The following is a 12556-nucleotide window of genomic DNA, read 5'->3' on the forward strand; positions in this document are numbered from 1 at the left end:
AGCAGGAGCCGCGGAGGAAACGCCTCCTTGCCCTCCTGCATTCTGATAGGCCAGCAAGATTGACGTTACAAAGAGAACCGCAGCCCTATTGGTTAGCAGGTACGGTCCGCGCGGGGCTTCCTGGGATATGTAGTCCTGGGATCTGCTGGCTCGGAAGGTTCGCGAGTCTGACGTCGGAGATTTTGGCCCTGAAAGGCGACTGAGGTGGTAAAGAGGTGGGAATGTCTGGAGAAAGGGTGCGGGGAATGGCGAGATTCAGTGAAGAAACTGAGATGGGAGGGTTGCGAGCTCGCAGAAAGGTATGGACCTACTTCGAACCGGGACGCGGAGTGTTGAGGGTGGGGGAGCGCGAGTTCCACGGCCAATCAAATACTAGCAACTGTTGCCTTAGCAACTGCTCCAGACACCTAGAGCCACGCCCCTTGTCCGCACTCCAAGGAAAGGGGAGGAGCCCGGGCTGTTTAAATGGCCTTGGGGTTAGGTGGGGAAGGAGGGTAGCTCTGTTTTCTCCACGGCTCTAGTGTCCTTGTCACTGCGGCTCCGTGGGACGGTTTCGGAAGGTAGGACTGGGATACCAGGCCGGCGCCCCGTCTCCCCGCCGATTGGCCCACAGCCCCTCGGGGGCGGGTCCCGGGGCTGGCACCTCCCGCCTGCTGCGAGGCGAGGACCTCCGGGATTCCTAGAGAGGACTCGGAAGTGCAATCACAGTTGGGATTTCTAGCTCAGCCCCGTTGGACTGGGAAAGCTTGGACTTGCTTGCTTCCGGCGAGGAAGTGGTGTGAAGTGTCGTCTTCGGTTTTCTCCGTTTGTAAGAAGCAGCCCATTTCCCCCAGCCTTTATTGCGGAAGCTTGGTCTTCCAGGAGAGTTCCCCGGGTCTGGAGCCTCGAGGAAAGGGAATGTTCTTTGTGTCCAGACGGTGGTCCTGTCTCTAACCTTGACTGGGCCGGTCTAGGTGTTTACGGGGTCAGAGTCGATTCCGAGGAATCCAGGTCCAAATCTCTACTTATAACCCTGCTTTTCTTTGGGACCAATGAAGTCTACCGTTTGTCTCTCAGGCCCTTTTGGCTTGAAGGACAGGACCAATTTTGACCACTGTAATATTTTTGACCTTTGTTCTGACTTAAGTTTGGCTTATGGTAGAGAGAAGGAACGACTGCTTCTGGACTAGTTAGTAAGTTTTGTCCTATTATTTATATGAAATTTAATGTTCTTCACTAAAATTGTGTTGGGCCAATGTCAGATTTTTATGGCTCTCGTTTACATTTTTTAAATGTTAGAAATATTCTGGGTTTTTTTTGTAATTAGTTTACGAATGGAGTGACAGCTGCCTTGTAGCTCATATTTTTAAGTAAATTGTTGAGTAGTCATTTTTACTGTAGATGACCTCTGTCATCTCTTTGCTAATAATAATTTACAATATATCAGTAGGTTGCACACTAATGAAAGCGCCCTTCAGAAGATAAAGAGCAGAAAACAGATTCGATCAGTGTAACACAGCTAACCTGGAGAGACATCCCTTTGAGTTGGAATGATAATGACAGAATCTGGGGAAGTTACAGACTTGGACCCTCCAACTGAGACTTCGCAAGAACAAGAAGACCTTCTAATAGTGAAGGTGGAAGAAGAAGACTGCACCTGGATGCAAGAGTATAATCCACCAGTATTTGAGACTTTTTACCAGCGCTTCAAGCATTTCCAGTACCATGAGGCATCAGGCCCCCGGGAGGCACTCAGTCAGCTCAGGGTGCTCTGCTGTGAATGGCTAAGGCCGGAGCTGCACACCAAAGAGCAGATCTTGGAGCTACTAGTGCTGGAGCAGTTCCTGACCATCCTGCCTGAAGAGTTCCAGACCTGGGTGAGAGAACATCACCCGGAAAATGGAGAAGAGGCTGTGGCTGTGGTAGAAAATATACAGAAGGAACTAGAGGAACGCAGACAACAGGTGAGTGGAGACATTAGAGCAATGAGAAAGGAGAGGAAGAGAGTTAAGGAGCTGCTAAGCAAGGGTGAGATCCTTAGCACTCTGCTGCTTCATTCATATTCTTTTGTTCTCCTGGGATTAGGTACACTGTGGAGATTTCCTGCCATTCCAGCAAAGAGAAGCAGTATCCAGTGTGTTAGCCTGGAGAAGACAATCTGCGATTTTATTTATTTTTTAAATTATTGTATTTATTTTTTGAATGACATGATACAAAATTCAAAAGGTACATAAGGTTGTAATGAAAAGTAAGTTTCCCTCCCACCCCTAATTCCCCAGCTGCCTAGTTCTTCTCACCAGAGGCAACTGCTGTTACACAATTCATGTATATCCTTACAGAGATATACCATACTGATATATAAGCATATATGACATGCTTAAAAAAACACAAATGTTTTAAAATCACTGTGCACTTCTGCAACTTGCTTTTTTCTTATATCTTGGTTTATTCCATGTCAGTGCAAATGGAGTGGCCTCACTCTGAAACTATATTATATTCCATTGTATGGATGTTAAGGGCCCTGTTAAGGGCCCTTTAAGTTGTTCTTAGATTGTTTCTGAATTTTTACTGTAACCAACTTTGCTGCAATGAATATCCTTTACATACATCATTAATTTGTAGAATGAATGCTGAGAAGTCCAGTTGTCTCAGAGACCATATGAATTTGTAATTTTGACAGCTGTTGACAGATTATCCTCTGTAGAGGTTATACCGATTTATAGTCTCAACAGCAATTTTTAAGAGAAATTCTTTGTCCACAGCCTGATAACACAGTGTTATCCAACTTTTTGATTATAGCCAATCTGTAAGATGCAATTTTGGTGCAATTTTAACATGCATTTCTCTTATTATGAGTGGGTTTGACCACAGTACGTATTAAAAGGGTTATGCCTATACCTTTTTTTGGTAAATTATCTATTTATATTATTTACTTATTAGAAAAATTAAGCACCGTGTCTGTCATTTATGTTGCAAGTGTTATTTTCCTATGTCGCTGTTTTTCTTTGCTTATAGAGATTTTTGCATTGCAGGGTATTTAAATTTCTATGCAATCAATTTAAATCTTTTAATTTTTAATTTTTGAGTTTTGTGCCACACTTAGAAAGGTCTTCTCTACTACAGTATCGTAAGAGGCTTTTCTCATAGTTTCTTTTCTTTTTTAATACTTTTAAATGATTGATAAATCTGGCATTCACTTTGGTTTAGGGTGTTTGGTATGGTTATAACTTTTTTTTTCAGATATTTATCCAGTTTCCCCAGCAACTTGTATAGTAATCCACCATTTTCCTCTTTGATTAAAATGCCATCTTTATTACATACCAAATTCTGCATGTATTTGGGTCCATTTCTGGTCTTTTTATTCCATTTTATTAATCTTACTGTCTGTTCAATATCAATATTTTATTTATTGGAGCTCTGTAAAGTGCTTTGGTATTTGATAGGGCTACTACCCTTCCAAATTGTTTTTCAATATTTTCTTTCTCTTTTTTTGAATGAACTTTAGAATTACTTATTTAGTTTTTATTACCCAAAAATCTTGTTGGTATTTTTGTTGGTATTGTATTAGATCATATATTAATTCAGGGAGGATCGCTATCTTTATGTCATTATGTCTTCTTGTGCTTTCTTATTCATTTATAACTCGACCCTCTACCTTCTTGTTGCTAGTCTCACACTCTCTTAAACTTGAATTTTCTTTTTATAAAAATAAAACAAAACTCATAGGATCGTAGGGCTACAAGAGTTTGAGGCTAGAGAATTTTCATTATTCTTCAGAGCTATTGCACTTTAATGTAAGGTACCAGTCTCATTATTCTTTACCTCTGAGTAAAGGGTACTTCAGCATTCTAGAACATCAAGATCCTCAGCTGGTTTAGCTCACTCCATGAGACAAGTGGGCCGTGGAGAGAGTTACTGCTAATCTGTGGCCAGACCCTGCCGCTCTACTGAATGATTGTCCTGCCAAGGGGATGTTCAAACCTTACTATTGCTTCTGTCACAATAGGAAGTAAAGGTTCATGGTGACCTCTAGTTGTTCCTTTTTTAAACCTAATTGGGACATTAAGAGACTTTTCCCTATTTTTTATAGTAATAAATATTAAAAAGCATAGTTTAAAATAAAAAAGCATTTTTTAATAGAGGATTTACGATAGATGTTACACATTTACCTCTCTCAGTGTGATTTGCAGCCCGTCTTTGGAAGGGACACATAGTGATGGTCAGAATTTGAGGCCAGAGAGAGGATTTCACATGGGTCTCCACGGTGCACTTTTCCTTTCTCTCTGCCTACCTCCTGTATCCCTGACATTGTTCTTCAGCTTTATCTTCAGACATTTCTTGTCTCTGGCAAGCCTTTCTCGGGCCTTATTCTTACCCTTCCTCCTTGGTTTCTCTGTCCTAGTCTCGGGATATCAAAGGCTGCTTTGCTTCTTTGGTGTCTAGGTACCCTTTGACATATTTGGTGTCATTTTAACTCTTGTTCTGAGCAGGTCCATGAGGACACAGACTACCATGCAAAGTGACTTTCACTTTGTGTCCCGACCATCACTGTGTGTTCCTTCCACAACTGTTTTATAGCTGCCTCTTAACTCCTGTACCATATTTTGCCAGAACTAGGAGGATTAAACTCTACAGTGCTTTGAAACATATGGCAATTCTATCACAATGCAGGGTCTTATTACCTGCTAGGATGCTCCTGTGCTAGTACCTTCCAGAATAGACAGGTTGTGGCAGAGTAATTGTGTGTACCCTAGGGTTGAGCAAGAGCCACGAACAGAAAGGAGGACTGTAGCACACCAGACATGCACTAGCTCCTGTCTTGGTGTTGGTCTGCTAGGGAACCAGGTATATCTTCCTGAGTCTTATCATTGATCTTTCCAACTTTCTTTCTTACCTCTCTCCCCACTTCACTGAACTTGACCACGCTGGCCTTCTTACGATTTCTTGACTATACCAAACACCCACTTTCTGCCTGAGAGTCCTTGCTTGTGTTCTTTCTGCCTGCAACACTTTTTACTTTTCTCCTGTCTGGCTTCTTTCATCGTTTAGGTGTTTACTTTAAGTAACACTTTCTTAGAAAAGCCTTTGTTGGCCACTCAGTTTAAAGTAGGTCTCAGCTGTTCTACCTCGTGGCACCACTTTCTTTTCTTTTCTAATATATAATTATATATTTGTGTTGATATGTTTAATGGAAGTCTTCCTCAGCTAGACATTACCCATGTTATTAAGCCACCGTATAATCAGTGCCTGGCTCATATGCACATTAAATATTTGATAAAGGAATGAATGAAAGAATAATGTGAAGTTACAGGATTCTTTCATAGCCTTCTTGGTAATGTACTGATTGGTGTGGTTGTGGTTGTTAGATTGTGGCATGTCCTGAAGTCCTTTCTCAGAAGATGGTGCCACCAGGAGCTGTGCAGGAATCCTTCAGTCACCAGCTCCTGTCTCTGAACCCCCAACCTGAACAAGAGCCACAGAAGCCTCATCTCCTGGAGGAAAATGGTGAGAATCTATGATTCAGGAAAACAAATGTGGCTAGAGAGTAGGTGCCATGGGGGAAGCAATGTCAGCAGCATAGACTTTGGGCTGGGCGGTCTCTTTGCAGTCAGGAGGAGCTGGAGGTTGTGAAGGGTTGGGGACCTGGAATTGAGTCCCTGGTTTAAGAAAGAGGTCAGCGTATAGGATGGCTAAGAATTGTACCACAGTTCTATTCAAAAGCAGTAATGCAGATGATGACAACTATATAGATACTGTTAAAAGAGCCACAAAAGTATTTTACAAAAGTATCATAATTGTTTTGTAGGAGTTTTCCAACTCTACCTCATAGATTTTGTTGTTTTAATGCTTATGTAAAAAAAGCTTTCCCATTCCTAACTACACTCGTTTCTGGCTGCTCATTCGATTAGAAGTCTTATTTCAAACAATGCTTCACAATGACTTTTGGAGCATTTGTTCTCTCTCTCTCCTTGTCTTCTATTAACCTGTATTAGATACATCAAAGAAGATATATGCACAGCTGAGTGTTTTATTTATGATCTATGTCCACAAGTCTGTAGTCTCTAATCAGAGAAACTCTTACTATCACATGTAATTTAGAATTCAGAATTTTTCAGATTAAATAAGATAATAGGACTTATATACCGTATATTACACTAAGAGGATTTGAGGTGGTACTCCATAATCACACACATTAATATTTTGGCAGTAAAATGTATGCATATTTCCAATAAGTGGATTAAATAAAAACTTTGAAAAGCTTCACATATATTTTGGTAAGATTTTGTTGTCAAAGTAGTTCAATGCCTAACTTAAAAAAACCTTTAGTATTTTGAGCTTTGGAATTTCAGAATTGTGGATCAAGAATTGTAAACTTTTGCTTCCTGTTTGGCCTCAAGCTTTATTTTTGGGTGCCCTTCTGGTCAGGTCTTTCACTTGATATGTCCCAAGGCTCTAATCTTTTCCAGCTTTCCTTTCACTGTGGTAATAATAACTGAGTAGCAGCAGCAGCAGCTATTACTTCTGTGGTACTTACTGTGTGTCAGGAGCTGTTCTAAACTTTACTTGTAGGAATTCATTTAATCTTCAGTATACCAGGAAAAATAGTCTGCACTGTTACCATCTGGCGCCAATGGATTCTTTTTAATTATTTTTATAGTTAAGTCATTTTATGCATAATTTACAGTAGAATCAAAGGATAATGAATAATTTTTAAAGAAATTTTAATAAAAATTAAACCTCTTTGTATCAAGTATATTTTGATAATAAACACATCATAAAAAATAAAAGAATACTGCCATATAATACTTTGCTTTAACAAAATGAATACTGTCCTTGTAGCAAATTGGGATAGTCCAGAATCGTGTTGCAAAATATTATGTGATGAAGTCCTTCCTGTTGCATGACTCACTGGATGAGATGGTCATATTCCTTTTATGAAATTAGAAATATAGTGTTTATTGTTGATTCTTGAGTTTGAGAAAAATTATCTGGGATATTGTCATTTGTAGATTCATACAAAGATTTCCCTTATACTTTCAGTTTCATCATTATCATTAGAGAGCACATTCTCTCTGTCTTCATCATCTTCTCATTCATCTAATAATAGTGAAATGTCTGCAGATTTTTTTCTCTTTGACGATATGGGTGGAAAATGAGAAACTTTGAATTCTCAACTATGTTTAATGAAAGCTAAAAGCAGTGTCAGTAGTCTTATACCTTCTTGAAGATGATGCAGAACTCTGGGCAATGCACTTAATATTTTGGGAATAATGAAGAATGATGATGTATTTCACTATTGTGTCATCCTAAATATTTCCTTTATTCTCTCATTTTCTTATTTTAGTCTTTTATGCTCTCATTGGAAATAACTAATGAATAATGATAGTAAAAATTAAATAATTCCTAAGATGATGAAATAGAAAAATGTTTAGTGATACAGGAAAAGTAAGATCACTTTGATCTCAAAATCTATTCTAGATTCGTAAAAGGGTCCAGTGGATCCATATAGAAATTATAGGATAGGACGAGTTTTATTCTATTTTTTAATAATCCTAAAGCAAGTGTTCTTTTTGTTCTTCAGAAGGCCTCTAAAGGAATACAAGTCATGTAATTCCAGTCTTTAAAAATAGTTAAAACTTGAAAATAGAAACCCAAAAACCAAACTTGTGTTTAATAACCCTAGTTGGCATACCAAGGGTTAATGCTCACACTTACCCAGTGGAGTGAATAGGTATTGCTGTTATCCTCATGTTAGAAATTAAGAAGGTAAAGTTCCAGTCAGATGGTGGGACATAAAAATTTTAAGTGGAAAAATGAAAGTATGTCAAATTCAATCATGGAAAAAAAAAAGAAATTAAGAAGCTGAGGTCTAGAAAGGTTAAGTAATTTGTTCAAGGTCACAAAGCTAGTAAATGACAGAGCTGGGATTTTATTTTAACAAAAGCAGTCAAGCTCTGAATCTGCTCTTTTACCTCATTCTGTGCTACCTTTAGCTTGGGAAGGCTCTACCATCAGGCTTTCTCAAGTGCAGAATCTTGTCCTCGAATCATGTCATCTTCCTTCCATTTGCAGAGTCTCATCAGATCAGGCTACTCTTTTCTTCTATTCCTAGGTGCTGCTTCTCTTCTCTGCCCTGTTAGCCAGACCCTAGCCAGTTTCTTTATCCCATCAAAATTAATATTGTTTGTTTGTTACACATGAGGCAGCATTCCTCATGCCTTTGATAGCACTGAGGGCTGGTTTTCTGCGCAGGGGACTAATTTGAGCTTGAGAGGGGCAAAGTCATTTACTTAAAAACTAAAGAAACAATGGGTTTCATGGAAACTTCAACAAATAAGTGGAATTATTTGGAATGTAATTATAATTAGAATGTAGTCTATACTTAAAATTACTGTTAAGTAGATTACATTTATCCATTTCTTCAAGTCTTCTTTTTACTTCTTAGGGATACTCCTGTTTTCAGATTTTGTCTCTGTTTTTGGCTTTTATCCATAACCATTATCTCCTCCTTTTTGTGTCATTGCTCATTACTTCCCATTCCTTGGACACAAGCAAGCTAAATATGCACATACATCTCCAGGACTGGGTGAGCCATAGCAAGGTATAAACCGTCAGGTTAAAGGTTAATACCAGCTGGATTTGTTCAAGCTGGGGCACACATAGACAGTGAGATCTGGATGCACCATGAATCTTGGACAAAGAACAAGCAGAGATGACAGCAGAAGGTCAGATAGTCATTAGCATCTAGAGATCAGACCCTCCAGGCATTGCACATTCACTCTACCTGCAAAGCACCCTTAATTCCTATTCCATTCCACTTCTACTTCCTGTAGAAAGGTTTTTCTGATGCTCCTACCTTCTTCTCTCTATCCTTCTCTCTATTCTGTAGGCGCCCCTCCCTCTGTGTTCTTTTGGGAACTGGGGTGAACTTCAAGTTAGTACTCTTTACCCTATTCTTGAAGTAAGTAAGATTTACATGCCTGTCTTCCCCATTAGACAGTGAAGTTTTGGAAGGCAAGAATTGTTTTATCTGTCTATTCCTATAACACACAGAGTTGATTTATTAATACTAATCGGCTGACTGTAAACCAATCACAGTAATTCCTTGAAGGGAGAGACTGTGGACTAAGAACTTGCTAATCAAAGTGTGACCCAAAGAGCAGCAGCACCAGCATTACCTGGGAGCTTGTTAGAAGTGCAAAATATAGGGGCTACCCCAGACCTATTGAACTAGAGTCTTTCCTGTACCAAGATCCCCAGGCAATTTGTTTGTACATTAAAGCTTGAGAAGCCTTGGGCTCTAGTCAGTGCTTCAGCTCCATGGAAGCTGTGGAACTCTGGTTATTTGGGGGGATGATTAGGTTAGATCTTGGCAGAAGAGAGTACATCCATATATAGGAATATTACAATCTGAAGTCAGCAGCATGGACTTGCCTAACCAAAGCAGGGAGTCTACATTTTTTGGGAAAAGGGTACATATAGGGTAATTGTGGGAGTGGCCAGTAAGTCAAGGGTATTAAAAGCCAAGCAGAAGAATCTGGCTTTGATGTATCAGGACACCATTATGGATTCTTGAGCAAAAGCATAACATGATGGCAGTTGGAACTGAGTAAAGATATTCTCACTGACACCTCTTTTTCTCACCCCTCAGCCCTTCCTGCTCTACAAGTTTCTTCCCTTCCCCTGAAGGACAGCCAGGAGCTGACAGCCTCACTTCTCTCAGCTGGGTCCCAGGTGAGCTGGCGTCCTTGTGCCTGCAGTGAGGACCCATGTCTATTCTTGGACAAGAAGCTGCCTTAATCCTGAATCTGTATCAGTTCTGTCTCTTTAACTAGAGACCAGGCCCATCTTGGGTTCGTGCTTTAATGTCTTTTTTCATTCTATCCAGTACTCCCCATCCTGTTTGAAGCATAGACCCTCCCTCTATTTCTTTCCTTAATGCATGAAGTTCTTCCCCTCACTCCAAATTTGAACAAAGGGAATGGGAATTTAGTGGAAATCTCATGTTTCAGAAGTTGGTGAAAATTGAAGATGTGGCTGATGTGGCTGTTTCCTTCATCCTGGAGGAATGGGGACATTTGGACCAGTCCCAGAAGGCCCTCTATAGGGATGACAGGAAGGAGAATTATGAGAGTATTACTTCCATGGGTAAGATTTATTTTGTCTGCATGGATTAGGACATCTTAATTTTGTAATAAAGAATGTTTCTAGTACAGATTATAAAGCATGTATGTTTCAATTGCTATGACTTATTTTTTTTCTGTGAAAAAGTAAATCAGCCTTTTTTTTTCTTAGCTTATTCTGATTATATCTATCATAATAAGATTATGACTGAACACTGATGATGCTTAGGGGATAGTACTTGTGATCCAGCAAATACTGTCTTTTTACCATTTTAATAAAAGAGCTTAAAATAACAGATTTGGATCTTTTCTTTTTAAATTTTAATTAAAATTTTCTTAAATTTTGTGTTTTTTAAAACAGATTTGGATTTTAACAAATTTGTAATAGTTATTGTATTCTATTCCTTGACAAATTGAATTGTTCTTAACTGCATAATTCTCACTTCTGAAAGACTTTTTTGAATAACTGTTTATTATAGTAGTAATTACAATATCTCAAGGGCATTTATTCTCTTCTTCTAAAGCACGAATGGCTAGTTGTTCACACTGTTACCATTCTCAGAACACTAGTACCTATTTTATGATGTTTGCCCTGTTAGCATCTACACTTTACACATCATGTTTTTTCTTGAATTTTGTGCCCCAAAATGAGATTTTGCACCTATTTCTAAGTTACGATCCTGGGAACTAATATTTGATTGTGCTGCTTGGAGCAATTATAAAAATTTCAGCACTGTGGCAAACATTTTAGAACTTACAGCACTTAGCTTCTTTTGAATGAATTCTTTTAGAAGAACCACTATATATATATCAGGCACACTGGTAGACTTTAGATGAAATACATAGATATTGTCAGATTTCTTTTGAAAAGGATTATACCAGTTTACATTGTATAAGGGATTTCGCTCATTCATAGGCTTTTATTTAAAAGTGTAAAAACTGACTCATGCTCTTTTAAAGTTTCTATTTCTTTTATTACTATTGATATGTATATTTGTATTTCCTTTTCATTGATTTATTTGTACATGCCCCCTGTTTATCTGTTGAGATCTAGTGGTCTTTCTTCCCAAGGAATTATTTTTGTAGTGTATTATTTTAATGCAAAAATTTTTTCATTCTCTTCTTTTTAAATTAAATTCTACTTCTCTGGGAAGAAAATAAATGAATCTTGGAAACAGCTGTTACCAAGGAGTGGCTTGAGATGTTTGGGAACACGAGACAGTTTTGTTGAACATTGCAAAGGAGCAGAAATTTGAGAGAGATCCTATAGATAAGCTTTCAAGAACTTTGTGAAGGGGAAGAGAGGGAAGGCTGGTCACTGAAAGAATACATGGGTTATATGGATGGATTATTTTTGTATGTTCTTATTTTAAATGAGAGAGGTTTTAAGTATACTTACAAGCTACTGGAAAATAACTAGTTGAGAGTAAGTTTGAAATGTTGGGGCAAGGAAGAGAGGTCCCTGGAAAATAGGATGGCGTGATGAAATCCAGGGTATAGGAGGTAGGATTAACCTTGGCTAGGGAGAGAGACAGCTCCTCCATTGTGAGATGAGAGTAGAATGAAAGAATAAGGCCACCATCAAGTTTATAGTTCTAGTTGCAGGATGTCCAACGAGTTCTTGACTGGATAGCTTTGACCTTCCTAAAATAGGAGACAATAAGTCACCTGTTGAAAGTGAGCAGGTGAATGGAGTAGGCAGTGGAGTAGAGGTGTGAGCACAGTGAACTTTGGTTTTAAAAGGTCATTCATGCACATAGTGAAAACAATTTAGATAGTATAAATGGGTATAAAACGAAAAGTGAAAAATTATGTAATTGAATTAACCAATGTTGTTACCCCAATAAACTTAAAAAAATTTTTAAAAAGTAATATATATACACATATATATTTTAAGATCACTAGTGAAGTCCTATGAAATACATCTTTAAAATATAAAAATAAAATAAAAAAGATAAAACGAAAAGTAAGCCACCTACCCCTACTGATATTCAATCTCCTAGTTCCTCACAGAGGCAGTGACTATTACTAGTTTCTTGATTGTATCTCTAGACATATTCTGTGTCTATACAAGTTTGTGCAAAATCATAGCATATCATACACACTATTTTGTTTTTTAAATACAGTGATATATCTTGGAGATCATGACAGAGACATTTTGATGTAGCTAAGAGAAAAAGGAGTGGGGAAACTAGCCAACCTTAGAAACAGAATGCCAGACGGCACCAGTGAGATTGATGAGCATGAATTTATAAAGCACCAAATCTGCCTGATTAGATGTTTTTGTAACACCCCACCCCCACAACACACGCACACTGCATTACTCAGAAGCCAGGTATAGCATTGAGCTATGAGTTCAATTGAGCTATTGAGTTCTCTGTCAAATATACATAATACCTCTGTCAGATAAACCAGAAGAATCAACAGAAAGCTTGTCATATATGTGAAGGAGA

General features: G+C 38.5%; 1 protein-coding gene across 16 annotated transcripts in view; it reads left to right on the forward strand.

The window, feature by feature from the left end:
- The first annotated feature begins 155 nt into the window (after positions 1–155).
- ZKSCAN5 (zinc finger with KRAB and SCAN domains 5) overlaps positions 156–12556 on the forward strand; it is a 22420-nt gene continuing 10019 nt past the window's right edge. The window contains exons 1-5 of one of the 16 annotated variants that reach the window (XM_025047827.1): positions 156–215; positions 1430–1943; positions 5346–5484; positions 9632–9714; positions 9993–10128. In XM_025047827.1, the coding sequence (XP_024903595.1) occupies positions 1530–1943; positions 5346–5484; positions 9632–9714; positions 9993–10128 (772 nt within the window). In that variant the 5' untranslated portion in view covers positions 156–215; positions 1430–1529. Of the gene's footprint in view, positions 300–451; positions 561–670; positions 1173–1426; positions 1944–2070; positions 2228–5345; positions 5485–9631; positions 9715–9992; positions 10129–12556 lie in introns of those variants that run through there. The other 15 variants (XM_025047826.1, XM_015590376.2, XM_015590378.2 and 12 more) reach the window with 15 other exon arrangements.

The sequence above is a fragment of the Pteropus alecto genome, unplaced genomic scaffold (assembly GCF_000325575.1).
Source record: "Pteropus alecto unplaced genomic scaffold, ASM32557v1 scaffold20, whole genome shotgun sequence".
Classification (NCBI taxonomy): Eukaryota; Metazoa; Chordata; class Mammalia; order Chiroptera; family Pteropodidae; genus Pteropus; species Pteropus alecto.